The sequence below is a fragment of the Parasteatoda tepidariorum genome, chromosome 10, assembly GCF_043381705.1.
Source record: "Parasteatoda tepidariorum isolate YZ-2023 chromosome 10, CAS_Ptep_4.0, whole genome shotgun sequence".
In the NCBI taxonomy this organism is placed as follows: Eukaryota; Metazoa; Arthropoda; class Arachnida; order Araneae; family Theridiidae; genus Parasteatoda; species Parasteatoda tepidariorum.
Window position 1 is genome coordinate 57,873,674 of NC_092213.1, and position 24,871 is coordinate 57,898,544.

Genomic DNA, 24,871 nt, shown 5'->3' on the forward strand with positions numbered 1-24,871 from the left:
TTACATTAATATAGATTTTAAAGTAGCTAATTCACGTTATTAGACTCGATTTTGTAAAGTTAACTGGAATTAAGGAAATCATTACTCATGTTTGCAAGTAAATCTTTATCTGCATTTCTATTTCGCTTATTTTATCCAGAAACTACGAAATTAAAACAAATGAGATAATTAATATTAATAATGAAAAAAATTAACAAAATTGGTAGCAGATAAAAATATTTATTTTTAAAAAATAAAATATCGGTTTCACTTTTATTTTTTATATCTGTTTCACTTTTTAATGTTATAGTTTGAATTGCAAACTGCAAAAGATTTTTTTACAGACTTTTGGCTAACTCTTTGAAATTCACTTTCATACAAATTAAACTATTTCGATAGTTACTTCTACAACGTATCAATGTTATGTTTTCTTCTGTATTGTATTTATGAGTGTATTTATGCGTATTGTAATATTAATATAATCTATTTCTGGTAGTCTAGTAAGTAGTATATTTATTGGTGCTTTTTAAAGACTTGCATTAAAAAAACAACTCATTATTCTACCATCAACCCATAGCTATGTATGAGCCATAGTTTGTTTTAAGCATGTTTTGCATGGTTCAAGTTAAAAAAAGGTCATCCCCCCATTATTCGATTAAGCCGAGCAAGTTAAATAATTTCATTGAATGTTGTATTTTAAACTTTTACAGAAGAATTTCTAACTATCGCGGAGCTCTGAATACACTTCTAAAATCTATTCAAATTTAAATTTAACTTTTTTTCTATTAATTTCAAATTTTAATTCAGATTTACGATAATATAACAACACGAGATTACTATATGTAGCAATATTGTGCCGTCATTTGCCTTGTCTCAGCTATAGAATTGCAATTAACAGTGTTTAAACTCGTATTATGATGAACTTTAACTAAAGACACTTTTTTTAAAAAATTAGAATACTAGTTCATCGATTGTCTTATAAAATTGGTAGTCTTTGTCTTATGAATGGTGGAATACAAACACGAAAGCATCATCTGAATATATTTTATAAGAAAAAAATTGCGTCGAATTGCAATTAATTTTTAGTCTCAGAAGGCAGATTATTAATTAAAAACAAATTAAAATCCCGGGTCTTCGGAAGAGTTTTTTTAAAAAAAATCTTTTTCTAAAATGAATTGAATATTCCATGTTTTCTTGACGTCATCTAAAACAGCGACCTCTATAAACAATTCGAACATCCACATCTGGAGAGAACTCAGCTGAAGGAAAAGAAGATTTCTCCTCATCGTAATAATGGAAGCTAAATCAGCGAGTTCATATTTTCCTTTTCTTAGATCTTGCAAAGAGGAAACAGATTTACCTATTGAAGGCGAAGCGAAAGGTAAGTAATTTATTTTATGGTTTATTTTATTCCTTTATGTTACTGAATGTTTCACATAACTTACATGCTTCACAGACGGATGATGCAATGTAGGATCGATTATTTCGATCGATAACTCAGTGACGTCATGCAGGAGAACTAAATCTCCCTTATACGTCTCCCCATTCTTCCCCCAATTTTTTTTAAAGCGAAAAAGTTTTTTTTTATTAATATATTATTAAAAAAAACTATAAATACGTTTTTAGAAATTGCTGTTGATTCATTCCATTTAGGAGGTTTAACGTCATCCTTCATTTTGAAAATATGTTTTTAAATGTAAATTATTTAAAGGCAGATGTATTATTAATTATATATTTTTGCTGAAAACGCGATTTCTTTAAAAGTTGTTGTAAGGTAATGGGAATGATGTTAATATTAATCTTAGACAACTGATAAATAAGTTAGGAACTATATTTCCTCTTCGCGGGGACATTCATAGTTGCAAAGAAATAAAAATAACTAAATGTTTTCATATATTTTTAAAGCATATATAATATTTTTCAATTTTTTTATGTATATATCTTTGAATTATTCAAATGTAGTGATGGTTAAAATTAGTTTTCAATTAAATACTGTATCATAAATTTTGCTGCAACTTTATATAAAATGAAAAATATTTTGCTAAAGCCGGAGAAGTTACAGGTTTGTTCTATTTTCAAAAAGCCAAAATTAGACTGTTTTCTTTGAACTCACGGGCTTACTCGCAGTATCGTTAACATGTTTCTATGCTAAAAAAAGAATTTACGAAGCTCTAGCCATTAGGAAAATGTATATTTACGTTGAATGCTTGCAGCATTAACTGATATATATATATACTATTCATTTGTATGAAAATTGAAATGAAATTATTGAGAATTTACGAAGCTCTAGCCATTAGGAAAATGTATATTTACGTTGAATGCTTGCAGCATTAACTGATATATATATATACTATTCATTTGTATGAAAATTGAAATTAAATTATCTACACAAATTTTCGAATAAACAGCAACGTATTATTTAAAAAGAGAAAAAAATTAATGTTAAATACGAAATTATTTTTTAAAAAACTGTTAAATTTTAAAATAACTCCTTAACTGTTCAATTTTTTTAAATAAAAATGCTTAACTTGTTTATTGAAGAGATGTCTAAATAATTAATTACAGACAATTTCAATTTAAAAATTAGTAAAAACTAATGCGCCAAATGATGTAAGTTGTTTATCAACCCTAAATTATAAATACGTTAAATGCAGTAGTTATAGACAAATACTATTAATCAATATTATAAGAATTATATTATTATTAAGCATTATTGATATTATTGTCCAATACTATAAATGCATCATTAGTCTTTTCCCACTAGTATTACTTCTCAGTTAAAGACATCGTAAAACAATATTCCTTACCTTTTTGTTTAAAGAAAAATAATAACGCTAAAACATAAAAAAGAAAACGTTCTTTTTAAATGGAAAGATGAGTTATTATTCTAAGCCTTTTAACTGCTTCGAAGAATAAAAATCTGGGAGATGCTATTTGAAAGACTGGTTTTTAAATACAGAATATCAAGCTCTGCTTAAATATAAATACTGTTAAAACTGCACTGCAAAATAATAATAAAAAGTCAAGCCCTGTCACCATTCTTGCTAATTATGTAAAATTCCCATTTAAATGAGAATATGACTCCCGTTTTACCATTTTCACCCTTATCATCATTTTTTTTTCGGGAATGTTAGATTTCATTTGAAGGACTAGAAAGGAGAAAAGTTCTAAAATATGAACAGTAGTGAGAAGGATTCCAGTTTCATTCCATACCCTCTTTTCCTACCCCAAACGCTATTTTGGCTAAAAGCAGATGAGACTGAAAAAAAAGTCTTCCTATAGAGAGTTTCTTGCGAGAGTTTCAGAACTTCTCCATAAAAGAAGAATTGTTATTTTTACCGTTAAATTTCTTCTGGGAGGATAGAGAGGAGAAAGGTTATGAAGCATAAATGTTTCCTGGGAGGATGGAGATTACCTTAAATTTTAAAAAAAAAATTCATTTAAAACGAAATCGTTTAATTTTCAAAGGTACATTATTTCATTAATTACTATACATTCCATCGAAGGGAACTAGGCTGCTTATTATTTTATCTAATGTGACAACGTGCACAAAGATCAAAACTAAACATAATTTCATATTCATTGTTATTAAATTGTACGTGTAAATCTAATATTTGAGAAATAATATAAAGTTTCTATCAGAATTCTTTACTGTTTTGATACTCGATACAATGCTTAGAATCAAAAAAAAAAAAATTTAACCATCTTATTTTTTTATTCTTTTTTTTTTACAATATATTTGTAATAAATACAAGGGCAAGCATTTCATTGCATTCTAAAGAAAATACAGAAAAGGCAGAGCCTGAAACCAATTCCAAATTCCATATAACCGCATTAGAATTGTAATGAAACAAGCATGATAATTGTTGATACAGTTAGAGCAATATGCTTACGTAATAGTTTTCCTGTTAGAACAATATGCTAGCACGTAATCTAAAATTGTTTGACAGCAGTCGGGTTGTAATGTCCCAGGATATTAAAAATGCAGTATGTAAAATATTCATTCTTGTGTAAAAGTATACCCAATTTATCAAGTAAAAAGAATATAATCCTAATTGTTTCCTTTTAAAAATGTTAATGTAAACGAAGAAGACTTTTTACTTATAGATAATATCATGCTGAGACTGGTCACTTACAACTAGCGCATAGATGGTATCAAAATTTAAAATTAAGCGCAATTTGTTACACATGTCTCGATGTTAGTGAATAAATAAATAAAAATTAAAAATTTATCATTGAACATTCGCCCTAACACACTTATTCTTATTTTATCGTAAACACTTCAGCTGAATTTTCAGATAATGTTACAAATAAAATTAAGTAGGGAAATAACTTTCTTTTATGCTTGTTCCGAACTCAAATATCGAATGCATGTCTTTTAGCTAAATATTTTGTTACTTATATCTAACGGAAAAAACCCCGACTAAAAATGGTAGTAAAATAATACAAAATGTTTAATTCTATAATAAGAGAACTTTCTTTGAAAGAAACGCGCTTAGAAGCAGCAGAATTTTCAAAAGAAAAAATAATTGAAGCAATAAATTCACTAAAAATGGATTATATGGTCACCTCAAGAACTGGCTGAGCCTTCATTCGCTGAGCCGTTGTGGTATAACATCCTACTTTCAATTACTTAATTTTTTTTAATGTGAAATTATTTCGTTAGTGTTGCCACTGGGAAGAAACAAATTCAGACCTTTTTCCAGGATAAGAACATTCTTTAAACGAAACAGAAATTGAAAATTTAAAGTAAAAATTAATAGTATTATTTTGCTTTTAACAATGAAACACATTCCAAATTTAAAACAAAAAGAAAAGAAAAGTAAAACCAATTTCTACTGTTAGTGAAGTCTTAAATAAATTCAGAATAAAATTCGGAATAAGGAATAGAAATGTTTCTTTTCTTTAACAATTTAGTAGTTTAAAAGCCAAAAAAGACAATTTTTTTAACCTTGGCTCAAGGGATCATTTTCATTTTAAAAGCAACCAAGCATAAAATTACGAGAAAGTATACTAAAAAGTTAGAAATGCAATACTCTCTTTTATTTCCGGTTTCAAGAAAGATTGGATGACACATTATCATACACATTTTAAATAATTGATACTTGAATTCCGCGAAAGTCTTCTGAGATTTCATTTTTACGATCTTTCACAAGTATAACTAATCTTTAAAAAAAAAAAAAAATCTTAAAACTTTATTTGATTAAAAAAAGTTATGAAAAATTTGAGTAAACTTTTTAAAAAAATGTTTTTTATAAAACATCAGTTATTTTATAAATGTTTCATAGAAAATATCAAATAATTTCTGCAATATAAGATATTTCGTAAACTAATTATCTCTACGCCAGGGCTCGAAAAGCCTCCCGTCCTCGGCGGTAAAAAATTCCCCGCGGACAACAAATTTCTCGAATCCAACGTCCGCACGGACGGCCATTTTCCCGTTAATGTTCGTGATATATTTTCAATTTTTGTTATCTTACAAGAATCTAGCTGCTCACTTCTAAAATGACCCTCTAATCTCGAAATACAGCAACATACTGATGTTTTCTCTGTCTGGGAGTACTGCAGCGGTTGAAAGGGGCTTTTCAGCANAAAAAAAAAAAAAAAAAAAAAAAAAAAAAAACCACATTACATGCTGGTCTTAATAAATGAAAAACCTCTTACAGATTTCTGTGCAGAAACCTCTGCAAATCAGTGGCTTGATTGTGGAACTGGCAAACGTCGTATTTGATTCATTTAAAAAACGCAGTACCATCGGATAAATTGACATGATAATTGACAGATAACTTGACCTTTGTTATTTAAATTATTTCATTAAAGAAATAAATTATTTCATTAAAGAAATAATGGGTTTTACTATTAGTAACCTAGTATTTCTTTTATTACCGTATAATGCTATCCTAGTAATTGTAATCCTAGTAACTACTAATTCATTGCGCAATTTATATAATTGTTAGTAATAAATAGGCGAAAATTATATTTTTATTTATTTAGAAACGACGGGTTAGTTTCAAAGGAGGACGGGTACATTGTTGGACAAGCCGTCCTCGGGGACGGGTAAAATTTCTGACTTTTTTCGAGCCCTGCTCCACGCTAAATAAAGAATATAAAGCGATAGTGCCAATTTTTCAATTGCTTGTGGTATCAAATGATACAAAAGTCCTAAAAAAAGGGCTAAGTAATCTGAGCAACAACTTCACATTCAAACAATAATTATAATGATAAATGTGTAAATATGGAAAATTTAATAATTATTACCGCACTATGGCGCTCAAAATTGTTTCTGAAATTCTGCGCATAACATACTAAGAATTATTAAATAGATTTCTTTTCAGGTTTTAACCTCCGAATTCAGAAATTTTTTTTCATACGTGAATTGTTTTGACTTGGAATAAAATTTAAAAGTAGTCCCAGGAATTTATAATATTGTTGTCGTAGGCCATTTAGGTAAAGGGTGAGATTGTTCTTGTTTTTACAGTGACGCCATCTATGGCGAAGAATTCGACTTTTGCCACACCCCTAGTCATAGGTAGGACCTATTCATTCATCCACAGATCATAATTTTGACCTAAACCAGAGAACGATCAATCTCCAATTCAGTACCCCAGAGGTACAATTTGTTGTGGGAATATGGAGAGCTTTGCGACCTGACAGATTTAACGCGCAACAGTCACCATTTACTGCACGGGAAATCTTTGGCCGGCTGGATTCGAACTCCCATTCTCACGAACGAAAGTCCAGCGCCCTGCCAACCAGGCTATCACGACCCAAGGATTAGCTGCAAATGCTAAAATTTCTAACTTGGCGTTATTTGTAAAAATTCTGAATTAATCCAGTCCTGGAACTAAGCTTTCGGGGCAAGTCAAAATATAAATTTTATTTATTTACTTATTTATTATTTTTCTATGTTATTAGCCTATCACTTTTCTTTCAATTTGAATCTAACCATATCTGTTTATTATGCTTACATCTGTCAAAAGAAAAAAATGAATTTTTTTCCTTAAATTTATAAAATAATTCCAAGCGTTTCTAAACTTTGTGGGGCACTGTAAGAGTTTTAGTACACTTCAAATTAATTCTTGTAAACAATTAATTTAAAAGAAATATCTAATGACATCTGAGTTATATAAAAATATATTTGTTTTTACTAACCAAATTGAGTCAATTTTTTGAGATGCTTTTTTTTCCTATAAATTTTTCTCAGGATTCGGATGGACTGGGTTTGTGGTTTGTGAGCGGAATTGTATAATGCATATATAACGTATAAATTATTAGCTAAAAAAGCTTTACACATTTTTAATAAGTTAACAGTCATTTAATCATGTTTTATCTTAATTTACTTTGTCAGAATATTTAAAGAAACAATGTCAAAAACTTTCAGTTTGAAACATTGTAACTAAAAAGTGATAAATATCGCTAATTTTTTTTTCTCACGAGTTTCAACAAATCAGTTAAAAAAAATAATTTGACCTTGTATAATATTTTCAATAGAATTTACGAGCTTTTTTATTACTTATCTCAAGTTATCCACCTTTAATCTTTTCTTTTTACGATAATGTGAACTATTATTAACATTCTGAACATATTATTTTTGAATCAATTCCATTTTTTACAATGTCATTATTTAATTGAGGTAACTATTACGGCAAAAACTACACTGATCAATTCCATTTTTTACAATGTCATTATTTAATTGAGATAACTATTACGGCAAAAACTACACTGATCAATTCTGTAAGATAACATACATAACGTAAACATTACACAATTGATTATAATTGGTTTAATAGCGCAAAGGTCCATAGGAGCTGAAGGAAACAAAACTGTTTAAAAGCAAATCAAAAGGTAAAGTACGGACGACAAAATTTATCTCGCAAAATTATATTAAATTGATAAAATGGTGCTTATCGATAGATATATTTATAAGTGGATAAAATTATACCAAATTAACTCCGTTAAGCACGTATACATAATTTAAAATACCAATACCACGCAGTGGCGTAGCTAGGTAACCAAGGTCCCTGGGGCAAATTAAAAAATGGGGCCCCACTGCTATGTAAATTGATTAGGTTTTATCAAATAAAAATATGAAATATACAAATACTTTAAAAATGCTAAGCTACTTAAGCTCTTTTTTGTGCACTGCAGGGCAGGTAATAAAAATATTAAGCAGTAACAACATAAATTACAATTAATACTTGGTGTAGGTTTGGCTAATAGCGCGAAATAGAGAAGATTCAAGGATTTATTATATACAGATCGGGCCAACCAACTGACTAAATAACAATTATATTTAAAATTTTTTCCTAGCTTTAGTTTTCGCAGAAGTATCAATAACTTCGTTTAAATCCAGGCTTGATGCGGTTTTGTTTTCAATTGCTTATTATTTCTTGAATAATTTTTTATTATTTTTAATTTGCTAAATGACCTTTCAGCTGCTGCAGAAGTGACAGGAATTGTAAAGAATAATAACATTGCTGTAAATACTTCCGTTAGGTCGCATTCTAGCACTCCATATTTGCTCATTATTTCCTTACATAATTGGTGAACAGTCCATGCTTGAGTTAGTTGAGGTGAAACTAGGTGGTAAATATCTATTAATGAATTGAAGTGAAAAACTATATCTGAATATTTCCTTTGGAATTCGTCACACTTTTGTAATAAAGTTGCTTCATCAGCATGTAATAAAAATGTTGGTGTTAGAAAATCGAATATATGACAGACTGCACTCATACCAATAAAACGTGTATCTAATTGAGATATTACTGTGACTAGTACATTATTGAAAATCTCAATTTTAAATATTTTTTCTCGGTTTGGAAATCGGTGATCAGCAGCTAATTCATCAAAATGTTTTTTTAACTTCTCTTTGCCTTTTTTCTTGAAAATGGGTATCAATACCATATTTTCTTACAGTTTCACTGGCTTTGCACTTGAATAATTCGAAATCATTTCTATAAATTTGCAACTCTGCTTTGGTCTCAGCTAAAACTTTACTCGCCTCGCCCAAATTGATGTCGCATTTTTGTAAAGTTTTGGATGCATAATTGATGTCGTTCAATAATACACTGTGCATGAATTCGCAAAGCAACACGAACTCGAAATTTAGCATTTTTGTTTTAATACTCTCTGCTTCACTACGCTCATCTTTATTAGGGCTCTTTAGAACTATTTCTGATAATGCTTTGATAATATCTAAATAACGAAGTTTTATTGCTGAAATCGTATTGACCCTACTGGACCATCTAGTCGGATTTAGTTTTTTTAGAGTGGTGTCCGATTCGCCGGTGAATTTTGACAGATCCCAACGTTTGATGCTGTTTCCGAAAAAGTTATACAAATCTTGCAACGTTGCGAAAAAAATCTGTATTTCCACACAACTGCTAACGGCATCATTTATCACCAAATTTAAATTATGAGTGGCACAATGTACGTACTCTGCGTTAGGCTGGATATCCTTAATATGTTTTTGTACACCATTATACACACCACTCATCACACTGGCTCCATCATAGCCTTGCCCCACACATTTTTTTAAATCAATATTTTTGTCGATAAATAATGTTGTCACTTGGTTGACTAAATCTACTGCGCCATGTTTGATGGCTGCATAAGAGCCTAGAAACAATTCTTTTACTTCTATATCAATTGACTGTCCATTTTCCGATCTGGTTATTACTGCATACCTCACAACAATGCTTAGCTGATCTACCTTCAATATGTCCTGTGTCGTATCCATTATGATGGCAAAAAACGGTGACGCCCTAGTAGATGGGTTTCGAGTTTGGTCCCCAAGCTCTCAATCATTTCATTTTGAATTGTTGCACTCAGATATCTTGTAGATCTTAAAAACATAAAAAAACACAATTTCAAAAAAGTCCTGATATTAAACAGTTAATAATTATAAACAAAATAAAACGATAAAAAAAACTTAAAAATAATTATTATTACCTTTGGGCATATCCATAACTTGCCGCAAAATGTGATCATATCGGGTGACAAGCTCTACAAAGGACAGAAAATTTCCGTAGTATCCTTTCTGACTTAAGTCTTCTTGATGTCTTCTCAAAGCCAAAGAACTCTTTGCTAGGGTAAGTATGATATCGAGTAACCTTTGAAAAACCATTTTCCAAAATGATGCTTCTTTGCGAATTTCATTTTCAAGTTCCTTGTCGATAGTATTAGTATCGTTTTTTTTCTCCAAAATTCATACACAGCACATGCTTCCGGAAGGCCACTCGAACAACTGTGTTGTTTAATTCTTTCTGTTAAATGCTTCCAATCTCGAATTCCCGTACACCAAACATTATTCCTTTGTGAAGCAAATAACCAGCAGGGTTGACAATCGGCAGAGTCTAGTATTTTGGAATAACACAACCAAAAATGATTAATTGGCCCATATTTAGAACACGAAACGTAGTACGATTTTGAAAAACACCTATTGTTCTGGTTGACGTCTGTTGAAAAAGGTCCTGAAGGCTGTAAAGGCCCCATATCAAGAATTTGACGTTTTTCGTTATCACTTAATATCTTGTTCGTGAAGTTTCCCAAGTCATAAGAAGATTTGTCGTACACATTTTCTAAAAATATAGAGGTCTGTGGTTCCTCCAAACCCTCCGCTCTTATGTGTGTCATGCAAACATCATCCACGTTCACATGATCGGCGGCGGAGGTATCTCCAACTGCAATAATTGTCGAATCTTCTTCAGTAGGCTTCTCAACCAACACTGCAGTTACCACATTATTTGAGTCATTATCAATAGAAATATTTTGGCCAGATGTACTTGCAGAAGGCTGACTAAAAAACTTGTCAATTTTGGGCAATTTTTGTTTACCATCTTCTCTTTCTTGGCGTTGTTTGCGTTTAAATGCACCACTGGGTTTCTTCTTTTTATCCATAATTTTCTAATTTATTTAAACAATACAATATTAGATTGTGCTCGAGTAGGTAGGTACTCACTGTTCACTGACGACGTTAAAAGTAAAATAAAAGGAAAGAGAAACACAATGATACGCTACAAGTGTTGTTGGGGAATCCCCGGAAATAAATTATCACCGATAGTGTTACCACATTTAACGGTGGAGACTTTAATGGTTGGCAACTGTTTGGCGACCTTTTAAGGCGCATTTTGTCATCCCGTCGGAGGGATGAGAGAGAGAGAAAAGTTGATGTATGTTTGATATAATCGGGAGAGGGTCTCCCTTGGTATTCTAAGAGCTGGAAGCTCTTACTGGAAAACAATGCCCATTTCTTTTGTTTTTAAATAAAGTTAAGTTTCATTGTTTCAAAAATTTGGTCTGCTTATTTATTGGAAAGGAAAGGCATTACAGAGACCATGAACGATCTCCTGCCCGCGGACCTGAATTAATGTACCTACTGCAGGTGACTTGCATTTTTTCATGATATTTCGCGTTATACAATGAACTGTAGTCAAAATCTATATATTTGTTACGATTTATTGACTTAACGGACATGATGTGTGGTAAAATCAAATAAAATTGAGCCACTATATTGAACAGTACAAAAAAGTTTATTGACATTAGCTTACTTACTCCTGATACAGTATTAATTTTTCAACCGTTCTCGAAAAAAAATCTTAACTCGAATTCACAATAAAACGCACATCGATGAATAATAAAACGCACATATCACTATCCGTCAAATTGACAACACTGCCAACCTACAGAAAGAATTTAGGGGAATTCCCTAGGCATAACTTTTGAATTTCTCTAAACTGAGTTGTCATGATTAAAGTGGGGTTGCAATCTGTCATATTTATTTTGAAAATGGGAGAAATTTCCAAAAGTTCAGTTCGATCGAGATTTCTGGTTAGGATTCGAGGGCCCCCTGAGCTCGAGGGCCCCGGGGCACTGCCCCGCCTAGCCCCAAGGTAGCTACGCCACTGATACCACGTAGAAAAGCAAAGATGTGGGGATAATGAGTTTTTTCAACCAAGTTTTTCGTACATAAAAGATCTACCAAAAATGAAAGAATTCATTGATTGAATGTTGAGTTTAATGGCACAAGATCCAAAAGAGGATATGCTGCGCCAAACAGTACGTTAATGCAGCTTAAAATATAAAATGCAAACTAAAATTTTAATTTTATAAAATACAGGGTGTTTATGAAGTCCCGGACCCATTTTGATGCTTAATAACTCATCAAATAATAAAGATAGATCAAAATTAATAGCATAAATGGTTCGATAGACTCAAAAAGTTTCATGACCTTTGTCAATGAACTTCCACGTGTGCCCCCTTCTTCGCACGGAGAATATCAAGTCGATAGTCAATTTCACGCCAGGTAGCGGCAAGCATGTCGGCATCCACAGGGAATTCTGGCTTTCAGGTCATCAATGTTCGACACGATCCTTCTGTAAACATTGTCCTTTATAAATCCCCAAGGAAAAAAGTCCAGCAACGTTATATCAGGTGACCGAGTTATTGGGCCTTTTTTTTTACAGAAAAGACGGTGTCATCAGTCATATACTTAGACATGTTGGAAAACTTCGTATTTCCACAACTAGAAGAGCTTCAGTCACATGCTTTCTTGCAATAAGATGGTGCTCCACCTAATTGGGGTATCATCGTTCGTAGTTCTTTGAATGACCATTTTCCAGGAAGATGGATTGGGCGAAGAGGTCCAATTCCTTGGCCACCCAGATCACCTGATATAACGCCGCTGGACTTTTTTCTTTGGGGATTTATAAAGGACAATGTTTACAGGAGGATCGTGTCGAACATTGATGACCAAAAAGCCAGAATTACAACCGCAATAGTCTCTGTGGATGCCGACATTCTTGCCGCGACCTGGCGTGAAATTGACTATCGACTTGATATTCTCCGTGCGAAGAAGGGGGCACACGTGGAAGTTCATTGACAAAGGTCATGAAACTTTTTGAGTCTATCGAACCATTTATGCTATTAATTTTGATCTATCTTTATTATTTGATGAGTTATTAAGCATCAAAATGGGTCCGGGACTTTATAAACACCCTGTACATAAAGGTAATAAAACCGTCAACAGCGAGACGAATATATTTAAAAGTCAAGTAATTCCAATAAAGGCGCAGTTATGTAAAATACATGAAATAGGTAAAACTGTGCATGGGTAATAAATAACAGTGGATAAAATCAGATAAAACCTGTTATATACAATATAAAATTCCAATAGCTCGCAGAGATGCGAAAATGTTAGGATGATGGATTTCACCTAACAAATCCTTCATACATAAAATAGTGCTATTAGAAAAGGTAATACGATGTTAGTTAAAACAAGGACAAATAGTTAAAACGTGATGGAGCTTAAGTAAAACAATATAGCAGAAGCCTTTAACTAGGGTTCCACTATTGATCACTATTTGCTTAAAGTGTAGAGAGAGAAAAAAAATTCTGATTTTTTTTCTCCTTTCTTCTGTTGAAAAAGTTTAATGCATGAATATTTTCCATAATGCATGTTTTTACAATTTATTTTCTTGGATCCCAATAAACGAAAAAGAACAGAAATCGGCTCATTGACACTCAATTGAAACAAAAATTTAAACAAGTTCGTATTATGTGTTTTTGGATTGTTGTTAATATGCAAATAAAATCTCATTTTTCTTCTCCCTCTCAGTTAAGTTGCGCGAGTTGCGTAATGTAATACAACGACTTCCCGATAGGGGATATCGATATATATTTGTTGAAGAAGCTGACTGGTTGTTGGTTGATTCAGATGTGTAGCACTGTGTGTGCGAACTATTGTTTCCTCATATTATGTTTTAATAAATACCTTATTTGCCGGCATTAGCCTCTGTGTTATTCAACCAAACAACATGGATAAATAAGAATATCCTGACAATATCAAAAGAGATGTAAAACATCTAATAAAATAGAAAGTTTTTCGCATGCATACGTTTAAATGAATGACGTCATTCATTTAAACGTATGCATGCGAAAAACTTTCAATTTTATTCGTCTCGTTGCGACAAAAACAAAATATAGAAACAGAATTGAATAATGAAGACTACATTAGGTTAAAGATTTCAATAATTATTCGAAATGTAAAAACTTAGCGATAAAAAAAAAGCTATATTAAATTAAATACAATGGTAAGTCTACTTTTTATTTGGACTATGTTTTTCCAGAGTACTGAAAGCGTTTTTAGTATTTTGTATTGTATCTCTAAATTTTATGGATTCTTCAAACAAAGCAAAAAATTTTAAGACAGATCTTTTAGTTAATTTCAAGATATTTATTTAATATACAAAATGTAACAAAATTACGAGAGTAATTATATGTGAGGAAATTAAAAACCTATAGACGTTTCGGTGTTACAATGGTACATCTTCATCAGTAGGAAAAATGGCTTTAACAGCTCGGTAATTCCCAAAATTTCATGCCACTGTGTATTGCCGTACATAGAACAAACTAAACGAGCAATCAAACATCGGCTCAAAGAACGGCTCTGCGTCAAAAACTCCACCATTCATCTATTGTAAAACATATTGTTGTACAGAAGACCTTAGGTGAGATTTTCCTTCACCTCATATCATTCATAAATGTATTTCTTGTGCTGTCCTGGATTTTGGGGACAGATCAAAAATAAAAACTCTATGGTATTGATCTTGTTGAGCTACCATATTTCTAAAACGTTTGTAAATCATAATTTTTTTTAATTTTAAATTTTCTGCTACTTTAATGTTTTACCTTTAACTTAAGTATGACGTAACCTCCTTCGGTTTAAATCATCTCTGTTTTTACTTTCCCTGTCATTTATCCTATTGATAAAGGTGCACCATTGTGACACCGGCACGCATATAGGTTTTTTTTAAAAAAAATATTAAACGCTGTTTTCAATGAAGTTCGATATAAAATATAAATAAAAAAACTGCAACTTCCGCAATTATAGGTTAAAATCGGATGAAATTTTGTTTCTGATTGTTTAAAATTCACTAGCACTAGTACTTACAAATTGGTGTGGTACAGTACTGGTATGGCTTTGTTGCAACATGTTCTTTGCTAGTAGACTTGAATTATTTAATAAGACATTTTCATTTTAAATCATTTACTTAAAAGTTTATCCTGCGTGTGTCCAGGTGAAATTCCAAGATGGCTGAAAGGATCACTGATAAGGATAGGTTCTGGACTTCTAGAAGTGGGACCCGATCACTTCAATCATATATTTGATGGCCTGGCTCTGATGCACAAATTCAGTTTTCAAGACGGTAAGGTAACTTATCAAAATAAGTTTTTGAGAAGTGACACCTATCGACAAAATATGAAGGCCAATAGAATCGTCGTGAATGAATTCTCCACTCCTGCTATTCCAGATCCATGCAAGACTATTTTTCAAAGGTAACAACATAAGAACATAATAAAAATAACTAAAAATTTAAGATAATTAAAAATTTACTAAAAACTAAATTACTAAATAAAATTAATAATTATTATAAAATAAATAATTAATTATTATTAAAATTAATAATTAATTACTAAATTACTAAAAAAAGTTACTAAATAACTAAAAATTTAAGATTAATGAGGAAATTTACTGTAATCACAAATTACTTTCATTGTGACAACAACATTTAAAACATTACAATTCAAGTAATTAGTGATAAACAATACTGCTTTACAAGCATTATATTATTCGCATCAATATTTACATTTAATCAAACTAAAAAAAAATTCATTACTAATGTACTGTCCTTTAAATAGAATGGCTTCAGTTTACCTTTCAATATATTCACTGATTAAAGGTTATAAATAGTTATTAACTAGATCATTTTAAAACAAATGTTGAAGTAAGTACCCTGGACTTGGGACAAACCAATATGGCGAACTCTGTGAGGGAATGGGATCAAACAATTCATTTCTATCAAATGCAATTGCGAATTGAATTGAATTGAATTGAATTGAATTGAATGTAGGGTTTAGTGGCGCAAGGTCCAGATGAGGACATGCTGAGCCAAACAATACGGTAAATTCATTTAAAAACCTAAGTGCATACGAAATTTAATTGTAACACAATTATAATTGATAAAATAGTAGTAGTGGGTGATTAAGACAAGATAATTTAATTAAAATCAGATAAAAAGTATGGATAAAATCAGATAAAAAGTATGAATACAGTATAAATCGCACGAAGTGGGTAAAATGTACAAAGGTGCAAATGCAATTGCAATTGCGTGTTTGGGGCGGTGTTTTGTGATAAGGCCTGGCACCTTTACATGCTGTTCTTGCTAAATTGCACGCCAATGCCTGCAGGAGCATTTTAAGCCCCATGCCCTTTCAATTTTATGGAATTTACAAATGCTACTCCAAGGACGAGAACGCTCCATGTCATGTTGCAGCATCTGTGAAGCAACGATGACTATATATGCTTATAAAGCGTTTTCCTTGCCCTATATTTAAAGTACTTTAGTCCCATAGAACATTTGTGGTGAGTTAGAGCTATGCTTTCGAACCAAGCAAACACGCTTGAAGTCTACAGTTTTAGCTGATCAGATATTTATGGCAAATATGGACACAAATCTCAATGGCTGCGAATCAAATCCTTGTTGAAAATAGAATAAGGGTTACTACTACATACATTGAAAGGTTGCTAGAGTAATTGCAGAAGATAGCAGATCAAATTTAATGCTTTATTTTCTTTATACCATAGTATTACGATCGATCATAGTAAAGGAACGTGTTATTCACGTTACGTTAACCAAGTGAAAAAAGGTGCAATTTGAAGTCACTGTGATGAGTAATGAATTGAATGTAGAAGTTAATAATACGTTTTTTTCTTTTCTTTTTTTTGAAAAAAAAAGAGCACGTTGTAGATAAGAAAGAAAAAGGAGTTAATGAACGTTCCATCGCTTTTATATTCAAATCCTCTCAATATATATGCATTTTTATTTTCATTTCAATCATTACACAGAAAAAGACTCTTACGCCAAAAATATATTACTATCAATCAATCAATTCCTATTTAAACGAAGATTCGCCTGAAATGTTTCAAATTTTTAGTTTCTCTTTTTTAGTCTATTGTTAAACATACAGTGATTAATTTTGATTTGCTTTAAACTAACTGAGCTGTCTTTAGAAACATCATTACTTTTTCAATAAAATTATTGCTCGTTTCAGGTTTTCAAGTTTATTTACAGATGAAATGACGGACAATGATCTGGTGAACATTGTTATGTTCTCCGAAGAAGCGTATGCTTGTTCAGAAACCAACTGTATTTGGAAAATTGATCCTGTGACGTTAGATAGTATCAAAAAGGTTAGTTGAGAAAACAATGAATGTGGTACTAAAATTGCGGTTATTTCACCAAGTTGTCAAAAGGTTTTGTGACCGATCACGAAGTTTCGGTGCCATTTACTCTGTTTTTAATTCATAGAAATTTTCGATTGTAATATTAAAAATAAATGATTAAAATTTTAAAATGCATTTATATGCCGTATCTGAGCAAACAGTGAAAGACAATTTTATGCAATTTATAATACAGCTTCAAAAAATTAAAGCATCGCCCAAATTTTATTTAATTTATAATGAATAAAGTTCTTTTATTAATATTTTTTGCAATAGAACTTTAAATTATACTGTTATGCACTAGACTTAAAAATATGTGTTTCTCAATAAATTATATTTTATGGCAAAAATAATAAGAGTGTAAAAGTTTAAAATTCTTACCACACAATTATAGCCTGACTGTAACTGATTTTATTTATTTTAATTTTAAAGTGGGTGTAAGTTTAAATTATGATTCATATAATAAGCTCACCGGAAAAAAATTAGTCACCCTAGTGCGCAAGCACCGATGAATCGTTAGATGATGCAGTGGTCAAGTGACGTGCTGAATTGCATGCGCATTGCCTCAACGTGTTTAAAGGCAAGTAGCCATCCGAGAGATATTTTCATTTCAAGAGGAATTTGTGGGTAAATATTGATAAGTGTCAGAATGTGACAGAGTGACAAAAAGGGCAATTGCGTTTGGTCGTGCCCATGGTCATACGGTGAATGAAGTTGCTCGATTTGTGGGTGTTACAAGCAGTGGTGTAATAACACGTGGTTGCGAAAGACATCGTCAGAATTGTCGCCGGAAAAAAGATCCTGCATGAGAGGAACCGGAGACGTGTTTCACGACTTGTCAATCAAAATCGCTTTCAAACCCGCAGGAATTGATTCAGTAAGTAAGTGTTTCCCAAAGTGGTCCGTATGGACCCCCAGGGGTCCATGGTACCACTCAGGGGGTCCCTGAAAAATAAAAACTGATTTAGGGGTCCCTGAACAACGTCAGGGGGTCCGCGTGAGGTTTTATATAAAATAATAAAATTGTGATTGGTTTTTATTATTATAGAAATTAAAATAAATAAAATAGTGGCCATTTTTACGTGCAAAGTAAACTATAAATAAAGGTGGGTGCTTATAATTATTAGCAGTGGTTTGTTACAAACTAAACAGTATGAATGAGTCGGGGAAAAGGCGCCGAAAATACAGTGTTGAATATTTGAAGTATGTCTTTATTTCTTCACCAGGAAATAGTACTTTACCTATGTGTCTTCAATGTAATAAAACTATAACAAGTGATTCAATGAAACATTCCAAGCTTAACGAACAATTGATAAAAATCCATAGTGACAAAAAAGATAAAGACTTAACTATTTTTCAAACAGTCAAAGAAAAATAACTGAAAACACTGTCACTGCAACAACTTATAGGGACAACGTCAAAGTGAGGTGACGATGTTTCTCATAGTTTCTATATATTACATGATTTCAAAGTCCGGAAAGCCTCACACTATTGAAGAACTTATTTTACCAGCTGTAAGTGAGATAATACTCACTGGGTTGCACAAACCAGCTTTTAACATTGTAAAAAGAATTCCACGGAATAATAATAATGTACAAAGAAGGATTGACAATATATCTCAGTGCGTAGAAAATTCTTTATGTGACACTTAAAAATGTCTGAATTTTCTATACAGCTTGACGAGTCCACTTATCCAAGAAACGAAGCTTTTACTTTTAGCTTATGTTAGATTTGTAAAAGAATAAAAATTTTACCAAGCATTGTTATTTGCTAAATGTTTGGAAAGCGATACGAAAGGTGAAACGCTATTGACTGAATTAAAAGCTATACCCATGACTAATATCATTTCTGTAACTACTGACGGTGCTCTGGCAATGGTAGGGAGATACCGAGGTTTTCTGGCTAACTTAAAACAAGCTGCAGCGAATGTATTTTCAGTACATTTGCCAAACTTAACGAAACTAATTTGAAACTACAAGATGAACAATTAAATTAAATCAAAACTAAAATCGTAAAACTGCGTTTGTTGCAAAACTTTCTCTGTATAAACAAAACTTGGGAAGAGGATATTGTTCTCTCAGTTTCAGAGCCGTAATGAACCTTATCACAAAAAAAAATAATAATAAATATATTATTAGAAATTAGTGCTCACAAACATTGAGCCTGACATAAATACACTCTTAAAATCTCATCATATTCACCCAAGTCATGAATTTTTATTTTATTTTAAACAAAAGATATAATTTCAATAAATAGTTCAACAAAACGTTTTTTTTTAATTAGTAATTTTTATACCGTATATATATGCAGTTTTTCACTTGGGGGTCCGTGGGCAAGTTTTGACCATAAAAAGGGGTCCATGGGTCAAATAAGTTTGGGAACCACTGCAGTAAGTGAACGAAGGTCCATACCAACCTGTTAGTGAGAGAACATTGCGACTGGAGGTGCATGCAATGAACATTTGGTGTCATACACCTAGTAAGTGGCCATTGTTCTCACAGGAACATAAAGCTGCGCGACTAGGCAACTACAATGGGCTAGAAGTCACCGAACCTGGACAGTTGCTGACTGGCGGAATGTACTAAGCTCTGACAAATCACGTTTTTGTCTTTATTCAAATGACGCGAGCCTTCAAGTGCACCGGAGACTAGATGAAGCATTTCATCCTGACTGTGTGCAAGCTCAGGTTCAAGCCGGAGGTGGGTCTGTCATGTTTTGGGAGTGTTTTTCTTATTATGAATTGGGCCCCCTCACTGAGGTGGCCACTAACATGAACCAACATATTTCTTTGAACATTCCGGATGATCATGTGTGTTACCTTTCAGTCAACATCTTCTTGAGGAGTGAGTTGTCGATACCCCTATTTTTCACGATAACAACAGCAAAGTTCATAGGACTGGAAGAATATGTGACTGATTTTATGAACACTCAGACACTCAATTACATTTCGACTAGGTTGTGAAATCACCTGACTTGAAACTGATTGAAAATTTGTGGGACAAGTTGAAACTACGGGTAAAATGCCGAAATCAGCATCCTCGCAATTTGGTGGATTTGCGCAATCAAATCCTTAGCGAGAGGCTTTAACTGGATTCGACATACCAGCAGAACCTATTGGATTCACTTCCTAACCGAATCCAGGCAGTTATCAAATCCAAAGGCGGTGTTACACGTCATTAAATGATGTTTTTAATGATTTCTCTAAGGATGACTAATTTTTTGTTAGGTGTGCTAATCGCTTTAGTTCTGACTAAATGCAATTTAAGATAAAATTGACTGAATAAATGATATTTTCTAACTGTAGGGAGTCTAAAGTTTCTCAAACGAATTAAGTACTGAGGATTTATCTGAAACACTTGACAAAGTAAAATATTAAACAAAAAAAGTTTTAAAAAAAGGGAGGAATTGAATTGAATGTATGGTTTAATGCCGCAAGGTCCATAAAAAAGCATGCTGAGTCAAACAGGCTGTTTGAAAAATATAAAAGGAGGAAATAAACATTATTATAGCCTCTTCCTTATTGTTTGTAGGACTAATTTTTATCTAAAGAAGATGAAACCCGTGAAAGGTGGGGTCTGTGCAAGGCAGTGATGTTTTTATAAAGTTGTGATTTAGAGAATGTACGGCATTAAGAACATTAATATGAAACAAAACTTAAAATGTAAATTAAGAATTGCCACTATAGTAAAAAATATTATATTTCAGGTTAAACTCAGTGATTTTGTTCCAGTAAATGCTGCAATAGCTCATCCTCATGAAGAAAAAGACGGAACTGTGTATAATGTTGGTAGCACACATAGTTTTTGGCCTGTATATAAAATTTTGAAATTCCCTCCAAAAGGTAATTTTTATAATTCAAAATATTTGTAGTAAAGATACAGTACAATTTTAACAGTGTAAAAATACATTTATTTCTAATCCAGTACAAAAATGTCAACATTTTTAAATAACATGTTCCGCAAGAAGAAAAAAAAATATTTCCGTTAAATTTGGTACGGCTGGTAGTCCTTTTGTTGGCTGCAGAAACAATGTCACAGGTGTAGAATAAAACACAGATTTTCATATAAGTTAAACGTTCTTAGTAATCCTTAAGAATATTTGAGTATTAAAATATTGTTATACTATATTTTGGAGTCATCTAGATTTATGTACCAAACGCCTAGTTAAAAGTTAATGATTCTCGAACGTGATGCAGGAAACTAATCAATATACTTGTTAAAAAATATTTAAATACTAGTGGGCTGTGCCCCCTGCTCGCTAACGCTCGCCAACCCCCGAAAATTTCTACGCAATCTTATATGGTTCGCTTCGCTAGCTTCTAACTTAGGTACATTGCAAATGCACAAAATTCTAAGAATTCAAAACAATCATTCTAATCCATATAACAACTTTTCCTTTTTAAAAAAATTTACATCTTTTTTGTAAATACTAAGCTAGACTCATTTTTCAATGAATAACTAAAAACAATAATAAAACAAATAAATTCGTGATATAAATCAAAAATCGTCAAATAAATTCGTAATATATAAATTCGTGAAAAAAAGCGCTTTCGACAAAATACTAAAATAGAGATCTATCGACAAAGACTACTCACTTCTGCCTAGCTTAATAGTATGAGAATGCCGCAGCTGATAGGGTGAATTTCGGAAGAGATCACATTTGATGATTTCCGTTTCTAAAAGCTCTATATGTTGAGCCACCTCAGCTAGATTTGGCATGTGAAATTTTTAGCGGCAATCATTGGCCGATTTTCTAGCGTTGCCATTCGGAGAGTTTTAATGAGGCTTTTTTTTGTCGTCGTGTAAGAGAAATATATATATAGATGTTTCGTTATCAGTACTAAATGTGAACACTTAAAGAATGTTTATTCATGCTTATAAAACGTTCTATATAAAAATACTACTATTTCTAATTGATCCTCCACTGTGGAATTGTTCAGCAGTATATTTTTACATAAATTTAATATGTAATATAAGACTCAGACCCGGTTATGCGTGCCAAACGTAAATAGGCAAATGCATTGTAGTACAGTGCGAAAAAAAAGGCTAACTTGAATAACTTTTGATCTAATGCTAGGATCATCACGTTATGAGCCTCAATCTTAATAGTTCGAGCGGGTGACCTCAAATATGCTAGTTAACTAGTGCAGACAATATTTTAAGTTACGAAATTAGGCACAGAAAGGTACTTTCTCTGAATAAACATAGATTTTTTTCAACGGATTCGGGTTTCTGACTTCCAAACTATAGAGGAGTTGCTGAAATCTCAGAAATAAGGTTCCCATAGTTTAATCAGGAGAGCGATCCTAAGTTTGCGCCTCATAATGTTAATTTAAAACATTTTGCACACATTTATAAAATTCGTTTGTCCAAAGATGATTCTATGCAAAAAATTTATTTCAGTAAATATTTATTATTTTACTTAATAGTAGTCGAGTTCAAAATGAAGATAAAACAAAGGAAAATTATAGATATATGAAAAAAGGGGAGGGGGGAAATAATTATGAAAAAAAAAGAAACAACTGATTAAAAAAAAGGATGAAATTTTTTTAATAAACCGGGGAAAAAGAGTTATAATCTTTTCATCAGCCCACACGATTATATCCGCAAAAAAGAGTGCTTTCTGATATTGTATCAATATAGCCAAAGCAAAATATATTAATACAATAGTGTGAGGAGCACTCAAAGAAATTTTTTACAAAAATTATAACAAATAAAATAGAACACAATAAGTAAAAATAACACGTAAAAACAGAAATTAAAATACAATAAAAAGAAAAACAGTATAAAACAAAAATTATAAAGCGAAATCAGATGTACTTACATGAACGGGAAATTTTTCAAGAATGATTTAAAAATATTTTCGCAACAAGATTCCCAGATTATAAAATATGAAAACAAAAGTGCAAAGAAGCAAAAGTGCCGTTCCTACTGCATTGCTGAAGTGAACTGAATGAAATTGCTGAATGAAACTTATTGTTTTTCTTAACTTATTTCGTGTTTTCTTGTATTTATTTATTTTATTATTATTATATATATATAGTACTAATGAAGTACTTTTTTTATTGCAGGAAATAAAGACGAAAGTCCGTTTCAGAAGGGATCCGTTATATGTAGTATTCCAACCTCAAGACGATTTAATGCTAGTTATATTCACAGCTTTGGAATGACAGAAAACTATATTATTTTTGTAGAACAACCCCTTTATGTCTATATTCCAAAAATTGTGAAAGTACATTTTTTCGGTGGAGGCCGATATTCTGATGCACTACATTGGGATGAATCTAAACAGGTAGATCAATATCAAGTTATAAAAATAAATCAAAATATAGATAGAGAACAAAGTATTTATTTCCGTTGCAATGATAAATAACGAAAACCAACAACGAATTAGACCAAAAATAGTGAAGCTAATCAGATGTTAGTTTACTTACTAACAAGTACGATCTTCATTAAGATTTAGATTCTGTATCTCTGTTAACTACATTATTATGCTCTTATATAATGTTCTACTTTTTTTGAAATTAGGGGACAGTTCTTATTAGTTACTTTGCTGAATACAAGGAGAATTTACCGCTGTTAGCTACCATTCACTCCTCACAAAAAAACAGTTCCAAAAAATAAAACAGGCTTTGGTAAATTATGCTGCGATGAAATTTTCAGCAGTGAACTCAAATCACTCGGTTGTTATTTTGTCGATATAGGACATTTGTATTATTTTTTCTCACAGCTTCTAATTTCTACTAGCTAATTTTGGTTAGAATTTTTTTTTATTATGATTTAATTTTGATTTTATTATTTAAATATACTTCTTTATATATATTTCTCAGATTTATTTTTTTCTTTCTGTTCTAGACATTATTTAAAACGGAAATAATCTGGGCTCTGTACTTATATGTATCTAAATACTGATGTTCAAAACGAAATTGCTTTTCTTAAATTGAATTGAATGAAGGGTTTAATGGCAAAAAAATCCATAAAAGGTTATGCTGCGCGAAGCAAACAGTTAAACCTTTGCTTTACAGGCAAAATTGTACAAGGCACTGAATTTATAAATTTCTAGATACTTAGATTTAAAACACAATTTTAAACCTTTTCTATAAAAATTGAATGTAAGGTTTAATAGGGAAAAAAAACTCCATTAAAGGACATACTATTCCAAACGTGTGATTAAACCCTTGTTTCATATCGAAAATTTCACTCTGAATTGAATTCATATATAAGGTAAAAGGGGCTAGTGTGGGAACATTTTGCAGATTTGTCAAAAAAAACATATAATTTTTAATTCATTAAGTATTTTTTTGCAACAATTTGGACATTTACCTGCATTCTGATTTATATTTGAAAAAGTTGTTGAGTTTTCACATAATAATTTCTTTTAGAAAAAAACGTTTTTGTTCAGACTAGCTCCACTATAGGGGCTGTTGTGGATGAACTTGGCCACTTATTAAGAAGTAATTTATCACAACTTGAAAAGGTATATTTAAAGCCAAAATGAAATTAATTTAAATTTTGGCGTGAAAATCAATCGGAAGTAGTAACCCTGACGTCTTTTAATACGACGAATTTTAACCCCTAGCGCCATCGGTTCTTAGCTTTACATGTATATATA

General features: G+C 31.5%; 1 protein-coding gene across 1 annotated transcript in view; it reads left to right on the forward strand.

The window, feature by feature from the left end:
- Positions 1-1,203: 1,203 nt before the first annotated feature.
- Positions 1,204-24,871, forward strand: part of LOC107444254 (uncharacterized) — a 60,151-nt gene continuing 36,483 nt past the window's right edge. Inside the window, exons 1-5 of the mRNA XM_016058351.4 lie at positions 1,204-1,360; positions 15,057-15,315; positions 17,092-17,230; positions 20,966-21,101; positions 23,331-23,551. Of these exons, the coding sequence (XP_015913837.2) occupies positions 1,273-1,360; positions 15,057-15,315; positions 17,092-17,230; positions 20,966-21,101; positions 23,331-23,551 (843 nt within the window). The 5' untranslated portion in view covers positions 1,204-1,272. The remainder of the gene's footprint in view (positions 1,361-15,056; positions 15,316-17,091; positions 17,231-20,965; positions 21,102-23,330; positions 23,552-24,871) is intronic.